General features: G+C 41.0%; 1 protein-coding gene across 1 annotated transcript in view; it reads right to left on the minus strand.

The window, feature by feature from the left end:
* Positions 1-18,760, minus strand: part of ptchd4 (patched domain containing 4) — a 43,102-nt gene that overhangs the window by 17,176 nt on the left and 7,166 nt on the right. Inside the window, exon 2 of the mRNA XM_008284026.1 lies at positions 12,163-12,658. Coding sequence (XP_008282248.1) covers positions 12,163-12,658 — 496 coding nt within the window. The remainder of the gene's footprint in view (positions 1-12,162; positions 12,659-18,760) is intronic.

The raw sequence follows: 18,760 nt of genomic DNA on the forward strand, positions 1-18,760 counted from the left end.
CACAGAAGGATGTCAGGGCGCTCTTTGATCGAGTGATCCACCTGAGTGTTTCAGTGAAGAAGATCAAATTCTTCTTTAAGCGCTATTTGGAGTATGAGAAGAAGCACGGCACCCCGCAAAGCATCCAAGCAGTCAAAGAAAAGACTATGGAGCTCGTGGAAGCTAAAGGCACAGAAGCTGCCAAGTAAAGGCCAATTATACAGTCACACACACCCTGTTGTGTATGTGCGTAGACTGCAATGTGCCACACTTGATTTACAACACATTTGTGGCTGCAGATTCTTATACAGGTTCCTCCTCAACGTGATAAAGATGTTTGCTTGTAACTATGTCAATACCAACCTAGTCAATAAAACAACAGCAAAATGCGACATTTGCTGGAGGGTGCTCAGGATGACGGAGGGGATTGTGACTGCGCAATTAATCGAATATTAACCAATGTCATGATTTTGGCTTCCCACAATTAACTTAATGAAACAGCCCATGTGGATAAATTGCTTTGGTTCAGCTTAATGTTAATCTGGCATTCCAACATCTTATTTTACTTCTTCAGTTGCGATTTCTTGTCATATGTTTGAGTTGTGTACGCTGCAGTAACTGACTGAGGAGACTGGAGGCTTCTCTGGGCACATCCATCTAGTTTGCTTTAGGGAACAATAGTAAAATGTACTGTCATTTTTAAGCAGAAGTCATTTTAGGTCAAATGTATATAATTTTAAATGACCCCGAAACATTTTTGACTCTGAGATGCACTGAATTCACGTGGATATTACTGAAAGTCTTATTTTGATGCAAAGTTTTGTACATTAGCAGTAATGTAGCTCAATGTGGAACTGAAAGTGATCCTCTGTTGATTTAAATGTGACAGTGCAATGAAAATATGTTGTCACTGAACTCTATGAACAATTGCAATACATATTTTAGATCTCAATATTCATCTCAATAATCAAGATTTCCATTTTGGCCATAATTGTGCAGCAGTAGGTGGTAGTCCTTTGTTTGTTTAAGCATCTATCCAATGTGTGACCCGTCAGATTCTGTGGCAGAGTTCAGCTCCAGGTAGTGCATTGTGTGCATCAAGCATCAGCTGAGGAAGTCAAATTAATGCTTTTTTAACACTGGAGCTACAGTGCACCCCCCAGTGAGGAGCAAATGCCTCTTTCCCTCACAGGAACAGGAGAAGTTAGTCAGGGCAGCGTTAATGAACATCACAGAGCTGTAATAAAAATATATCACAAAGCCCTTCAAACATTGTTTAGGTTTGATAATGATCATACTTTCTATTAGTGCCAGTGTCGTGCTTTACTGGTAATTGCAAATGCAGAGCTTGATTAAGTGCAAAAATCAAATCAAATCCCGTCTTTTTACAAACCAACCAAGAGGACGTCCTCTATATTCACGTCCTGTGTTGGTCACACAAACAAAGTTGTAGCTCATTAGTTATTAGCATTATTAGCTGAGACCGCAACGGCACACTGTCATGAACAAATATCACATCTGTAACAACCGCACAACAGGAATTGTGCACCATAATATTAGAGCTATGACAGCACTGCCAGTGAAGCTACACACCAGATGTACAACAGCAGCTGCGTACACACACAGGACAGAGTATTTTGGAGAGAGTTGAATTGAACGTCTTCTCTCCAGCAAACATAAAGTGTCCTCCGGGGTTTACCTATGGGCCACATCACCATGGGAACGTGGAGAGATGCCGCAGCCACAAACTGTGTTATTCCTGTTGTTGTCTGCTTTGATTAAACTGTGACTTTTCCGTACTGCCGTCGCCGTCGGTTTTAGCAGCAAGAGACATGGGAGCTTCTTGCACTCTACATACAGCAAAGTGCAAATTTTGGTTTCCAATTACAGATGCGGAGGCACATGGTGCTAAATACTGCACACAGATTTCATGCAGCGGAGAGAAATTAGTGGAGGAGCTAAATAAAATCACTCCTAGAACATGATACTGGGAAGACGACCAGGACTAAATCTGGTTCCCAGTATAAAATATATCTTCGCGTTGCCCATAGCAACAAGAAATGATGGTGGGAACATCAGGACGATATTATATGGACTCCAAATCACTTGCTCTTCCAGAAATAGAGTATTTTTTCCATTTAGGGCTGTATCATGGTGGAGCTATATTAATTGATGTATAGGGCTGGTTTATGATTCCTCCCTGCAGGCCTTAATAACGACCCTGAAGCTGTCATAGCACCATCATCCCAGAGCCACTCACGGCAATAACATCCATAGATCGATCATCAGTCACCCGGCCCTACTTATAGAAACGGGCAGGAATTCCCAGAAGGCTTTTCACCGTCAGCAGAGATGGGCACGGCGCGTGACCGGCTGCGAATGCTGAGTGTCACTATCTATCTTGCCCCCTCGCAGGATAAGAAAATATCGGTCCGTAAAAAAACATCAAGGTCCAAAAAGAGAAAACTCCAAAGAGCTTGTAAATCATGCAGCACCGCTGACAGGAACATCACAGGCCCGGATTGATGTGGCAGAAAACAGAGAGCGGGCAAGAGGGAGAGAAGTTTTCATGAAAACATCTTTAATAACCCTGACTCCACCCAGACTCACACTACATGACTGCTCTGTGCATGGTCAGAATAGCAGATCAACATGCATTTAGCGCCTTTTGGCAACATCACACAGCATTACAATGGGGGTAAATACATTATACTTTACAATTAGGCACACATGTTGGTACTCTGAAGCTGGATAGTTTATCATTGTCTGCCTCAAACCACAAATGGAGAACGTAAACTACACTAATCAATATTCTGAGGGAACTTTGCACCTTATTCAGTCAGTTCAGTCAATGCTAATGTTATATCTGGTAAGCTAAAAGCACAGGCAGTCTATTAGTAGTTGATATGTAAATATAGAAGTATCAGTTTCTAATTGTTCATTTGCCTACAAAGTGAAAAGCGTACAATGATGGTGTCATGAGAGTCCACTTGGGCTATTATCAAGATGACAGCGCTACATGAAGTCATTTAGACTGGGTGCAAAGCATATATTATAGATAACTACATACAAAATGAAAGACATGACTGGACACGAATCTGCTATGCACAAATTTAAACAAAGACGTACAAAAGTAGTGTTGGGAGGGGCCTTTTTTCCTTCTTCCTTAAACCATGAAGTGGACATCAATGCCACATCTTGTACGCCTTATGTTGTCCAAAAAAAAAAAAGCTGGAGAATTTCTACCATCTTGTTGACCAACAGGAGCATTGACAACATGGTGAAGCTTAAGATAGTGTAAAGAACAGGACAACCCACAGCATCCTCTTTGTGCAAACCACAAGGCTTTGCAGAGATTGTGTCTGGAAGTCAGTCCCTGGCACCTCCTTCCCAACAGCACCCAGGTCATGTACGACCACAAGCTCTTATGGGTTGAGGAACCAGTTGTGGACTTTCAAGTGTCTCAACTAAGGTCCAGCAAAAATGTGACTGTATTCTGACACTTAGTCTGAACCTAGTGTAACTGGTGTTATATTTTTTGCACAATTCCATTCATCATTTTGATATTTGAACACTAATGGATTTCAGAATGAAGCTAAGGCATTGAAAAAGCATTTTTTTTCCTTTCCCAACGACAAAGTGTTAATGTTGGTGCCCCTGCTGTCACAAACGGGCATATACATGGAGACCTCTGTTGTAAACTTTGGTTGGAACGAAAATCTGCTCAGCCATTATTGCCCTCTCTTACACTGACAACACAACTGACAGTTACATCATATCTGTGCTAAATACTCTAAATGCAAGGTCTGCTTTGGTACTCCCACAACTTTCCACTTTATCCTATGACCTTTCTCCAGTGAATGGAACGTGCTTGTGAATAGCTAAATGAGCAGACCTTACGTTCAGAATGTTTCCTACAGGTATGTGTCCCTACAGTTGAATCTCAAAGCCTCTCAGGTGATGATATCACCTTGCAGCACATCTCTTTTTTTTTATAGACTGTTATCCCACGACTTAATCTTCATGCAAGTTAGACATTTGCAACAATTTTTTCCCTCGCTTTCCTTCAAATATGGTGAGAAATACGAATGGATTACAGCTCTGCACTGTGGAGCACCATCGCGTCCCAGTGGGATTTACAGTAGCTGCATGTTGTGTTAAGTAAATAAAATGCAGCTCTGCAAAGTCGACGTAGAGACTTCCTTTAAGGCCGTCGTAGCGCGAGGAGACGCCGTCACTACTTCCACTGCAGCCATCCCAGCATGTATGTTTCATGAGTCCTGCTCTACTTTCTTTTGCTCTCTCCCTCTCCCAGCCTGTTTTTACAGTTCTAACAGCCGTCACATATCCAGAGAGAGAAGGTAGTGACAAGCTCAGCTCAGCAGTAATTGGCCAGCTCGCAGATGACACGGCAGATAGACACAAGGGAGACAGACGGGAAGGAGAGGCTGCTCCATATTAAACAAAAGGGCCAAAGACACGTGGCGGTAACCTGCACCCGCGCACAGCCGCTTCCTCGACATGATTCAAAGGCCGGAGACGACATTAGTTGGATTGTTGAGAGAGAATAATGGATTAGTTTTACTACGATGTGAGGGGAGGCTTTGATCTGGCAGATAAAGAGAAACCATGACACAGCTCTACGCTTAACGAGCCGAACGCCGCTTCAGAGGGGAGAAACTTCTCTCCAGCACTATTTGGATGCGATCGGAATTTGTGTCAGTGTTGCATTTTGTTTGTTCTTTGAGCGTTACAGTTCTGTGAAGTTTTCAGTTGTTGTGTGCCTTCTAGGGCTGTTTATGGAATGAAACCTCAATACTTTAGATTAGATTAGATACAACTTTATTGATCCCTTTGGTAGGGTACCTCAGGGAAATTGTTGTACTAGCAACAACACAACACCATGGTGTTCGTCTGGGTCAGAATTATACTCCTTTTTTTTTTATTTTCTGATGACATAGTCCTTGATCTCAACTGTCCATCTATTCATCCATTGTCTGCTGTTCATTTGATGTCAGGGCACTGTAACTGCTTATTAAGCATGCTTGACCTCACATCCAATTCCCTAGCAAAGTTTCTCTGCTCCTTCTAGGGTAGTCAGGAGCTTTTCCATCCCAGATAACACGCATCAACTCTCCAATGTGTTCTGAGTTTAGCTCAGCTCTCCTACCAGCTCCATGCTTGGAAAACCTCCAATGCATTTTACTGATTATGTTTACTTGTCACCGATAGGTCTGGTTAGAAAGACCTATACCCGTTTTGGTCATAGTTGGGAAAAGGTATTTACTTGACGTACTTAAAAAAAAAACAAGGTTATTCATATCTCTATCTACATGATAAACACGAGTATTCCGGTTATTGATTCGTGCATGCACTTTCCACAGGTGCTCTTGATGTTTACGACACAAACCAGCTTGACTTAGATTTTTCTGTAACTGATAGCCTAACTTTAAATGAATCTGATAGTGCCTTTTAAAAATGAGGCCACTTTACCTTATTGTAGTCTTATTAAATGTCAACACTGTGGTGTGGATTCGGCCCGTCTGCCTTCTTACCAGCAACGGAATACGAGCCCGACAGGAATTATTAATGTCCTCAACTACACAGCCAGTCCTCTAATAGAAAGGAGATAGGATGCTGTGTCTGGTGGGATAGGGTTACCATGATGGGGTTGAGTGACCCCAAGGGGAGAGAAAATTTCCATATGAGCACGGCATCCGTTTACCGGCTGTGTGACACAGAGGAAACAACAGTACAAGCACCACTTCCATTACTGATGAGAGCGGCCATAGCGGCAAACAAACTACTTGTGGAGAACCTCACTCACTAAACAGTTTGAGGTTCACAGAAACACAGTCAAAATATTTGTATATATGTTCTGTCCTGGTACTGTGGACAAGCTATGAGCAATTTTATAAACGTCCCAAGCCATGTGAAAGCCACCCACATAATTTGTCGGTTACGTAACTTGGCTGAAGTTGTGCCTGCACAGGTAGCAGGCAGAAACTGGAATAAGATCTATACATGCAGCTCCTCTCAAAATCAGGACAAGGGCTTCACCAGCTTTCTCACATTTGGGTCTGATGTTTACATGCACAAACATAAACCAAACAGAATACTGCAACTACAATCACAACTGGGATGCTCCAATCCATGTTCACAGTCACTTCTGTCACTGTGTGAGCAGTAACTCTACTCCGATATCTGAGCTTCTCGACCTGTTTTAGGGTGAGACCAGCTGTCCTATGGCCAATAGTGAAAACACATGACTGGGTGAGGGTTACAGCATGGATTTAATGGGTAAATCGAATTGTCATTCAGCTCAATTCCTTTTTCTGAATAGCCTGGCACAATAACCACATTAAGCTGATGCTTCACCAGCTCTCCTGTCCATCACCTGCCCCATTTTAGCGAGCTTCATACGCTTTCATTTTTGCAGAATTTGATGCCAAATCTTGGTTATCATATTGTTACAGGAGTAATTTTACCATGTTTAGGGTGTTTTTGTCTGACTCTAGCCATCATCTCCTCGGTGAACAGAGCTTTCCAGTTCTGGCTACTGCTAAAAGTTTCCTAATAGCGGGATGGTGCAACCCCACAGTGATGAGTAGTACCTCACCATGCACAGCACTTGACATTTACTGTAAGTAAGAGATCAATTTCCATCCCATCAGACAGATGAAGAGATTTTTGGCTTTTACTCAGGAGAGGCTTTCATCTGCCCACTCTGCCTCTCTTCACCTATTGGGTCACGGTGGTGGAGATGGATGAAGGGTTTGGTTATTCCAAACCTCTTCCACCTCTGTGCTCCTGGGAACTGATGCATTCTAATGCAGTTTCTATATTATGGTTTTTAGGGCTGTGAGTTATTGTGGAGTCACAGCTATATTGTCATATACATTTTGGTGAACGGGTTACTTTGAATTTATTCCAGTTTACTCCATGCAACAGGACTGTCCAGCATTATATTCTGATTATCAGTGGCAGGATACTGTAACATTATCATTATATCAAATGATAGCTTTATGATAACCAAATGAATAATTCAAAGCTCTTAAATCTAAGGTTCAGATTACTATGGTTTCATTATATAATTCTGAAGGCATGGATATGCAGTCACCAACCATATTGTTGTGTGTGTATAAATACTGGTAAAAGAATGATATTAATATTGTGACATTGTTTTCTACCACATCAACAAGTCCCTTCAGTATAACTTGCATACTCGAAAACCGGTGGAAAAGCCGACACAGTAAAAGTATACATGTGTTTCTGTTCTGAATTCCATCTGAAAATTAATATAGATGCCTCTATCCATTCACATTTGACATTTAGTAGTTAATCAGCTTCAGTCAGCTACTGTATGAGTTGCACCTCAGGCACCTTTGCTCTGCCAACAATGTCCTCACTGGAGTTTGGATAAGCTGGGGAGATCGCTTTCAGAGACAAGAAAAACGAGAAAAAAAAGAAAAGAGAGATTACGCATTTCATAACGCAAAACCGAAGCCCCAAAACAAAATAACCAATGAAAGAGCTCATTATCTGTCTGCACAATTTAGAAAAGGACAGTACTTTCAGGGGACCACAGAGTAAACATGAACACTGCAGTCCACAGAGCAGCCTGCGATGCAAAATGCAACTTAGAAGATGATGCTGGTCACTGTGATCATGACGCTTGAATAATTGTGTTAAAGTTTTGCAAAACTTTTTAAAGCTTGGAATGTACAGATTTTATGTCGTTGCCAGGGTTTGCCTGACTGTACATGCTGTGTAACAACATATAGTTAGAGTGGTGAGTCCAGTTCTGTGATTTCTTTGCTATAGTATGTGTATATACCTACAAAGGAAGTCAATTTGAGAAAAATCTGTACTCAAAAGAGAATCTATAGCCTACATTTTCTGGTTTTGTCATTGCTTATTGTGCATCAAAATCACAAAGAACTTGTTTTCAAAAAGCCAACACAAGTTTTTCGCCCCATTATATTTACCTCAGACATTATTTTTTAACTGCTAAAAGGGGATCCCTAATTGTGGTTTAAGGTTTAACAATACAGCCTCTAGTACACCTTGGGGAATTAAACATTTCTGACTTTTGTATCGCGGCACAGTGGGACCTAACAATGCACAACGATAACCTCTAAATTTTAGAACAAAGACGAACCTCAACCACCGGAATAATTTCTGTAATAACATAATTCCACACATAGGGGGCTTTTAATAGCACACTGTGGTCCCAAGTGTAGCTGCAGTTTCCACAGAGGAGATGAAGGGAACCAGAAACAACTAAGAAGCCAATGGGACTGTATTCAGATAAGATAATTAGGTCTACGGTGGATATCAACAGCACAAATGAATCATGGGACTGGGCAGAACGAGGCCGAGAAGTGGCTGTGTACCTCTGCTTCTGCAAAGATCTTTGTTAGTATGTTGCCCCCAGATACCAGGAGCTGCCGGCTCATTAGCACAAAAATAACACGGCAAAGTTAAAAAAGAATGTTAAATAAAACTACGCCAAAACCCTTTCAACTTATTTTGGAAAAATTCCATCTAGCACCTCGCGGTGTGACTGCACAGGAGGAAACTAAACACTGAGAAAAACTAAATTAGGGGGCAGCTTTAAAGTTGGTGTCACATTAGCCTGGTGAAGCTGGTGTCACCCAGCGCTGGCAGACAGACGGTTGCAGGACACGATCATCTCAGTGAATTCAAGTTGGGACAATGATGTAGAAATAATTTAAAAATATATGTGGCTACATTTTTCTGAGGCAGTTTTCATGTGACTGTGGTGTCACGCGAGGACAAGAAATAAAGCTAGCAATATGGAATATTTATCCACAAGAGGTTGAAAATCCATATTCACGTGTGCATATGTAATACCTCACATACCAAGTGGTACCAAAACACATGATGTACTCCCAATACATGCAAAAGTAATCATACAGAAACCAATTGGCAAGAATCTGTTTGCAAGGTTTGTGGTATTGTTAGACATCCTCACTGCACACAACCTCATTTTTTTCTTTCAGAAAATACACTCATGCAAACTGTAGACTCAATAAACCGATTTTCTGTAATATATAAACCCTGTACAAAGACAAAAATCCCCCAAAATGATGGATTAGCTCGGACATTAAAATGCTAACAAAAATGTCTGACTGTAACATTTACCACCACCCAAGTTAAGGTTCATAAAAACACGGCACACATTTTAGCCAAATTCAGAGAATTAGCTAAATAAATTGTAAATTAAGACATCTGGTATTCAATGAGTTGTTATACTAGAAGGAACTTAATTAAATGAAGTTAACTAAGTACTGTACTACTGTGATTTCAGATTGAAATATTGTACTTTTTACTACATGTATTTAACAACTGTGTTTTGTATACAGTATACATATAGAGACTTTACGTCCATACATCCATACTACATATAAAGTAGCTAAAACTAGCATACTTTCAATTAAAAGCCAGATAATAGCCCGGTGTGTAGACGACATGAGCAAAGACCAGCCCCCAAATACAGGGACAAAACAAGGATTGCCTGTCATATAATGTACATAGCAGTAAACTAGAATGTAGATTTCTTTTGCTTTTCCACAGTAAATGTATTTCCAGGAGCAGCTGAGTTTGTATTAATGGCGTAACTTTAACAGGGCAAACAGGAGCAGATCAAACCAAGGCTGCATACTAAAATATGACCAATTACACTTATCAAACGCAGGGAATTTGAAATAAAGGCCTGCCTCAAACACAAGTTTGCTTCATATAAAGGGTCGTTACCTTCTGCAGTTTAGCTGAATAAGGCTCTCGTCACTATTTGAGGATTTACAGAAGCTGCACTTCAACCACATACAGCAGCACAATCTTGCATCCACATGAATTAAACCAAAGTAACCACCTGATGATAGCACCAATAAAAGAGGTTTTTAAGTATTTTGATTTTGCAGTGGTGATACTTTTTCTTTTGCTTATCAACAATACAATTGGATGCGGCTTGCTTCTACGTTTACACCAATTTCTTCTTGACTTTGCCCAAGCATTAAAACCTATTTTGAGGTTTTTCATTTTTCGTTCTGGTATTCCCACTTGTCCGCACATTTTCAGTTTAATCACAACAACAGATGGACGGACACTGACCACCTTATGTATTGTTCTGCGATCCAGTTTGCTGCGAGCATTTCTGCTGTTGCGACTCGTAAAACCATAACAAACCAAACTGTAGTTCTAAAAATCACACATTGAAGTTTCAGTTCCGTAAGGGGTTTAAATGAAAATCCAAACGGAGCTTTGAATGGTAATGACGTCTCAACAGGGGGCGCTACACCGCTGCGGCAGATTGGGTATCAGTTTCCATTTCAGGTCTGAGTGTCTGCCCTGATGTGGCGTTGATATAGTGATAGGGGTGTGTCTCAGTCAGGACCTCCCAAGAGGAGGGTGGACATCTGCTGCCTTTGAGGTCCTGTCACATGAAATTACAGACTTAATCAAGTCCTCTCCATCTCCTTTGCCCTTCTCCACCTCCTCCCTCTGGATGTGTCTTTCTCTGTTTCGTTCCCTCTCCTCAACCTCCTCCTTCAGTATCTGTCTCTGCACCCTGCCTTCTTTTCTTTTCTCTCTCTCTCTCTCTCTCTCTCTCTCCTATGCATCACATACATTTTTCTCTTTGCTCTTTTCTCCTTGACTTTCCTTTTTAGCCAGTCTCTCACCACCACATCACACCTCCTCCCCATCTCCCTCCCTCCCCTGCCTCTAGGTCACAAGGAGCTGATCCAGCCTCCTGTTCCCGAGTCTTACTTAAACTTCAGTTATGTCAGCCGGCCTGCAGCAGAAGCTGTGCCGAAGCCCCAGGGATCCGGTGACCTTAGGAGCGCACGGGAAGGAAATGCAAGATATGCTGTAAAGTAAATGGACAAGGTATAGCTGAAAAAAGTAAAAGGAGAAGGGTGATAGGGGAAGAGACGGAGTGACAGAAACAGAATCGAAGGTGAAAAGAGTGCGCAGAATAAGGAGAAATGCAGTATATCACACTGCTGATGTAGTTTGTACTGCCGCATAGGTTACTAAGAAGTAAATGCAGTAAAATAGTCTTTCAAACCGCATTTTTCTTACGATTTATCTTGACATTTTCAACAGTTATCTCTACGGAGTAGCTTTGATTGGCAGTGGCAGAGTCGGCCATTCCTGTTTGGCAGCTGTAGTAATGACAATGCAGGCAATTCTTTACAGCCAATTTGCCTGCAAATGCTAAACGTTATTGGCCAGTCGAGCCTTTAAGTATTTGTTAACACAGCTCAGACAAGTTTTAGTAGTTTAACCTTCAGCGTTATCTCAGGCCATAGCTACCATTGAGGACACGGGTCTTTGGGGCTTTGGTAGCCATGGGGAGTTCATTATTTTCAGCTTAAAAGCATTTTATAAGCTTTCATGTCAATAAAAAAAACAAACCATCAACGCTGTAAATTTAAAGAAAGTAATGGAAGAAAGATGGCCTCCCTTTTTGGACAGTAAACTGTGTTTTGCTTTGCAACTTTCAAAGACACGCTCACCCTTGAAAACCCACTCGATGCTTGTGCTGTGAACTCATGAATTTTGATGATTTGGAGTTTTAAAAAAAAAACAATTTTATCAGGTCATGATTATGCACAAAGCACCGATTCGCTTTCTATGTTTGCTCCGCTCCAACATAGTATGTTTAAAACACCCACTCCCATTGCGTCCTTCCTAAACGGTAGTTTTTGCAAAGAATGTATCAAATAATGCAAGTTGGAAGCTGAAACATGGCTTGTTATTGTGATAGCCTTGTGCTTCTTCCCATATTGGATATAAACTTTACAAGAGTTTATTATTAAAGCCTGTACAGTGAGGACAACATTGCCTTGAAGTAATTACAAATCTGCACAGCTGAATGTGTCTTTAAAGCAAGAAAATCACAGCAAAGAGAAAACACTGCAAATTGCCTGACAAAAAGAATGTGCTGCACACATGAGCGCACACATGCCACTCTGTGTTTTGCTACATCAACCGCAGTGAACTACCGGCATCTGCTCTGAGGAAAAGCCCATCACAATTCCGCTAATCCCCTCCCCAATCAACCCACTGTGAGTGTCAGCCTCTGATAAGCCCCTCGCCCAACCGTTACACACAAAGCACACAGCCTCAGTCACGACCTTCGCTCCCACTCACCCATGGCAAAGAACGGGATCCCCAGCAGCGTGGAGTTGAACTTCCCGTCCGATATGAAGAAGATCCCCGCAGCCGTCACGTTGGCGATGCAAATGGTCAGGACGCCCAGGAGGCCCAGGAACGGCTTACCCCTCAGACAGTCCCGCATGGAGCTGGAGATGGTGGCGGCCAGGAGCACCAGCACCAGGCTGACCAGCACCTCCCCCTTGGCCAGCACGCCCGTCTGGTGGAAGTCCCGCCACAGGCTGAAGGAGGTGAGCGACTGGATGTGGAGCTGGTCGGGGGCGTGGGGCGCCTCGGACGTGGACAGCCGGCTGACCAGGGCGCAGAACTCGTTCTCCCAGCGCTCTGCGATGGCATCCTGCACCGGGGGTCCGTGGTTACGGAGGTAGTAGGTGATCTGGACAGCGCGGGCGAACTTGACCTGCTGGTCACGGCTGTTGGGCGAGAAGGACACGCCGCCAAGCTGGTGTCCGATGAAGGACACTCGGCCATCCTGCAGGGAATTCAGAAAAATCACACATTAGTTCTGATGAAAAAGTGACACTCTGACAGTTTGACACCAGTAAATGGAGAGCAGCTTCAATCCACAAAAAGCAGTGCAGCAGTACATTGCAACCGCTTAGATAAACGTAAGTTTCAAACATAATTTTGATGGGTTCAGTCGACAGAACAGTATTGGGAATTGCATCAACTTAATATTATGTGTCATTTAAACTGAAATTTCTGCGTTATTTGATCTAAAACTAAATTCAAGTTGAGATAATTTAATGAAATTAGCTGGAGTTCAGGATTTAAAGTCCACTTTCCCGCTTACTAAACATACCTGGACAATTTCAGACAGTTTAGCCTGCTAATTAAAAATAACTTTGATTGTAGTTTAAGTTGTCAAAAACTAAAAAAAAAAAAAAAAATAGAGGGAGAAAAAAGAAGCCAACTGTTGAGTTGATTTATTTTGTTGAGCCCAAGCGTTATTTTATTTATGTTTTTTCTTTTTTTAGTGTGTAGCTTTCTGCTTCGCTCTGATATCGCAGCTGTGGACAGAGCTGGTGATATATTGTGAAGCCTGATGTGCTGCTCCATAGTAATTTTCAAATTAATCAAATTATACAGCACATGCAAGACATCACAGTGACAAGAGTTTGGAGATAATGTAATTGTGCAATAAGAATTGTGCAGAGCAGCGAGGGGTTCAATAAGGCAGCAGGGACAATAAAAGTGGGAAGCATCAGTCTATGGGGAGGAAATCTGAATACATAAGGGACGTGAGGTTATTGTTGGCACAACCTTTCATAGTTAAGCTGGAAATATTGCCAGGGCAGCACTGCAGATGTACACGATGCCAGAAGTTCAGCAGTTCAGTCCGGGGGAAACGGGACCAAAGGATGTTGTGTGCAAGGTGTGACGCAAACTGAAACCATCAATAATGTATGGAACTTCACCCACAGGTGCCTGAAGGGATGATTAAAAGGTTTACTGTTTCCACCATCTAGCTGGATGTTTGTCAGTTAGCTTCACCCAGGAAAGAGGTGAAGAGCGCTTGTCAGTGAGACAAATACACAGAAAACATACTGGTTGCTAATACTAACACTGAGCTAAAGAAGTCAAAACGTGTGTCACAGGCTGAGTTAGTTTCCCAGAGCCACTGAACCCTTTAACGGCACATCACGTCGTAATTCCAACATTGCTAAAAAATGCTGTGACTTTCAAGTGCAGCGTCTAATGGCTACGAGTAACACAGTTAAAGCACGTTGAGAAAAAAGTGCATTTGTTATATCTACATAGAGTTGAATTACTTTTACCTGCCATCCTCTGTCACAATATGCAGCCTTTCAGTGATACATTCTGACTCGTCTCCATTATAGACCACCTTGCATGACAATTTTTTCATGTTCTCCTTGAAACTGCTAAACATGGTAAAATCACTGCTTTGGATTGATATTAACTAAACATATGTACTAATCATAAAGATGGATAAATCCTCTGACATCACCCACTAGTTTCCTGTACAGCAGTTCTGAAACTCAGTCTGGTGTCTTTGGTTGTCATCATCTTTGCAGTGCCTGACTCCTCCTCAATCCCAACTAATCCAAAAATGAGCAAAGAGGTGGCGCGTGAGTGGAGCTGAGGCGGGTCATGGACTGTCCTAGGACAGCACCAATGTCACTAAAAGTATCCACATCCCTTAATTGTGTATAAATTTAGGCCTTAACACAATTTAATTGGGTTAGTTGTCTAAAAACTCACAGCTGTACAGTTGTCATGGTTGCTGAAATTAGCTATAGAGACCAAAAGGGTTTGTTATACTCGGCTGTAAACATGTTTATTTCTGCAGTAAATGTGGACATTTTAACATGGAGCTCTATGAAGACTAACTCATTTTTGAGCCAGCCTCAAGTGGCCATTTAAGGAACTACAGTTCTATACTGGCTTCAGTCTTGGAAGTTTTCACTTGTTAATGATGCACTTTGTCAGCTTTGATTGATTATTCCCAACACACTTATGGTGTAACTTTTAAGTTCTATATCTAATAGTCACAATAACGTCCAAGCAAGCTCAGAAAAATCAAGATACACAGTAAATCTCATTTTATGGTTGATGGTACCAACAAACCTTTCCTTAGTTAGCGTACTAACACGGTTGCCTAATGACAGAAAAGGTGTTACTACTATCTTTAAAGCTGACTTTCTGGCAGCTCATTCTAACACTTTTTAGCATGTGCTGTTGCCTGCAATGTGCTGTTGCCACATCTCCTCTGTAATGTAGCTGATAATGGAGAATTCCTCCGTGCAAACATGACAAGATGATATGTGGTTTGCAGGGCTGTCATGACAGAAGAATTCACATTAATTGTTCACTTTTGTTGGCAATTAATTTCCAGAATACAAGCGTAAAGAGGTGGAGAGAGAGTCTTTAATCACAACTATACTGAATGATGTTCCTGTAATGGAGTCTGGTACCTGAAAGAGTACCAGTTTACCACTAGTTTGGCAGTTTAATGTGATTTTTCATTCCCTGAGACATTAGCTGGATCAATGCTTTAGCAGGTCTTGAGGTATAATGATATGCGGATTAATAACATAATATAATATCAAAGCACTGTTTTGAGGGTTAATAGCAAATTAGCACCTATTTACACAAGAATTTCGCTAATTTCTGCATAGATAATTTTTTTAACCAGGAAGGACACGTTCCTGTAAATCTAGAATTGAATGGTGCCTTCTCAGGGCTCTAAAAGCAGAAACACAGTTTAGCTTCAGTATTCAGTGTTGATGAGGATGCCATCACAAGCGCAGTTTTTGTTTTTTATCTTTCACTTCCATTGCCTGGCACCAACATTAGTGGATGGTGGACAGTTTGGCGTATGGCAAAGTTGAAGTCATGGTGGATTTAATTCAGTGATTAATCCAATTATGCACAGACTGTAATTCAAACCTGCAGGCCTATTTACCAGCTTTAATTGTACACTACAATTAAACTACGACATAATTAATATTTCCCCAGACTATTTAATAAGGAAAACAAGACACCCACCCACCATTGTGTTGTGAATTTGCACCTCGGCATGACACTGTTTTGTTGCTGCAACCGGAACAATTTCAACTTTAATTTGCAGCTCATTGAAGATACGATTTATCTTGTTACGAACACAATAATCCAACACAATCAAACAGTAGCGATGTGCTGTTTCACAGCGGGGAGCTTGATATAAATCTCATGCTTCTAGATAAATAAATCCCTGTGATTGTTTGCTTCAGTTTCTGTTAACAATTTACTTGAGCGAGGGGGGGAAAAAAAATGGATGAGTTATTTCCGCTCTGGCATTATGTGGGCAGCAGAGTAAATTGATGGTGGAGGACACTGCACCTTGAAGTCACATAATTAAGCCCATCCATAAGTCAGCAGCCAGGTTTTCTGTCAGAGTCTGACACTTTATAACTCACAGCTACAAATCTATCAATTTATAAGGAGAGATCTGCATGTTATTTTTTATTCTGGATCATTACTCTCTAAAACAATCCTCCTCAGTGTTTCAAATTTGTCATTTCATGACAGTGTACAAGTGTGTTTGTGTAATGTAATCACTCAGTAATTGCTGAGGGAACTTGGAAAGCTTTAGCTCCATTTTCACTTGTGTAATTGCACAAAGCTCAAATTAATCTACCACACTGACTTCCCAACTTCACTAAAGCATTTCAAATGAATCTCAACAGTCACGGCACTCTTAAAATGTTTGCATACCGAGCCAATCGATGCACAAACTGTGTGCAGAGCTGAGACATGCATGTGCCTTTCAGGCTCCAGCACAGTGAGCGACGAGACATAATCGGGGCAACAATTTCTGTATCTGCAGAAAAACGCTCAGTGCAGCTTTGTTTTCTAATCTGGTTTGTAGCAGCCTTTGGAAAAGACAAAATATAGTTTTCAGCGTGTGCCAAAGAGAAAGCGTACGACAGAGTGAAGGCGTCACACAGCTGCGTGTAATATCTGTGTTGAGTGATATGTGAAAAGGAGGGTAAGTGACACCTCTCAGGCTTTCTGAGGAGAGACGGAGGTGACAGGTGGGAGAGGTGGAGAAACAAACTTTTAACAGTTCTTCTCACAAAGCGTTAAGTTCCGTTTTGTTAATATGCCATTGTCGTTTTCTTTTTGAAGCATCTTATTTAAAAAAACTAATATTTTTTATGAACATTTTTCAGTTAAAGGGAAGAAGCCAGTGATTCTACACCGCAAAGTATAACATCTTCTGTGGCAAAAGTATATTACAAACACTGCTGAACTGTGGGAACTAAAGGATCTAGCTTTACAGAATTTGTTTGACTCATACAAGTGTCAAATTGGGCATTTATAATCCATGTTAAAGTGACACTGAGTAGCTCATCAAGGCTACCACGATAAATGACACAGCATGTCTACAGAGGTGGACAATGAGGCTTCATGCATCTATACATTCACCAGTCTGTCAGTGTATTGTACTGTTATTTAATTTGTAATATAGCATGAAAAAATGATCAGTTTGTGTTCAAATGCAGTAAATTATGAGTAAACACACAAGACTTTTGTCCTGATGTTGATACAAAGCTGCTTTTTTTGCATATATATATCCAGTATATACTGATTTATGAAACACTGACTTCAACAATATCGCTAAAAACCTGTATTTTACCCTCAAAATGCTCAATTAAAGGTTTTAGTTAATGCAGGAGACATCTGAGGATTCTATCGACATTATTTTTTATTGTCATGTACCTAAACACACCTCAGGGCAAGCCACTTATTGCCATGCATATACCAAATTACTGCACCCCGCTGCTTCTCCCGTCGTCCAATCACGTCGTCCCTCCTGCAGCATTTAAACTGTCACAGACCTCCTTCTGCATATCAGCTGTTTTCCTGCGGCAGCTCTCACCTCCGCTTTTTATGATTTATTAAAGAGAATGGGGAGGGTGTGAAACGAACATTGACCTTAGCCTGACATTGCCACGAAGCGTACAATTCAAACTGGCCAATAACTTAATTCAATCCAGCACTCAATTCCACTGTCCTGTCATGAATGTAACAAGATGCCTGATCCTGTCAGACACAACATTATTAGTGTTGGAATAAATATGGTGCGGAAACAGTGTGCCTGTGTAGTTTTATGTCGGCCCGTTATGACCGTCTCAGGTTTTTTTATACGGAAGCCAAGAGCTGCCAGATTTGCTTTATTTTTTTAAAGGTCTTTTATTATCACAAAATAACTAATGAATTGTTACATTGGTGAGCTTAGATCATAAAATCTGATGACACATGTTGCAAAATTTAAATAAATTATGGGTTCAAAATACACATTTTTGTGGGACATTTATATTCTAAGCCTTTTATCTTGAAATATTGATTTAATTATTATCTGATAACAAACCTGTGTCATTATCTGTCTTTTTTGCTGATGCCTGGTTGACATTATGACAAAACCAAGCCAGGAGCGGATTGAAAACCATGGGGTGACAAAAATATTTAACATAGCAGCAGGTTTGCTGAATCCAGGGCCATACGGGTGATTGTAAGGTGATTAAATGACTCAAGTAACTGAAATTAAATCAAATGACAAGTTCTGTGTGATTGTCCAGCTACAGCCAGTTAAAGCTGCTGAAGAAGTTACAGGAGTGAGCTTAATCTGAAAGAGCTAATAGTGGCATGAAAAAAAAAAAAAAAAACAGGTTTTCAGACAAAGATATTTTTACTCTGATAAAGCAACAATTGCAATTTGTCTCTCGAGTAACATTAAAGTAATCATTTGAATAGACAAGCTACAGCTTTTTAGATACACAGGTCACCTTGCAATGATCGCATTTGATGTCTAATTATTAAAACTTTTGCTGGATAATGACTGTAATGCACCGTATAATCCAACAGGACCTCCAACTTATTCACTTTAGCTTAACTTAAACAGCAACAAAAAAACCCCCACAGTTTCATGACCTTGCAGCCCTACAGCAGGTTCGGTGACACAATTTATCAAATGTCAATCTAAACAATTATTCATGAGTGTCTCCTTGTTCTATTAAAAACCTGGATTAGCAATGAATATTCTCACAACCACAAATTTAATTGTACC

The sequence above is a fragment of the Stegastes partitus genome, unplaced genomic scaffold (genome assembly GCF_000690725.1).
Source record: "Stegastes partitus isolate 25-593 unplaced genomic scaffold, Stegastes_partitus-1.0.2 Scaffold339, whole genome shotgun sequence".
Taxonomy (NCBI): Eukaryota; Metazoa; Chordata; class Actinopteri; family Pomacentridae; genus Stegastes; species Stegastes partitus.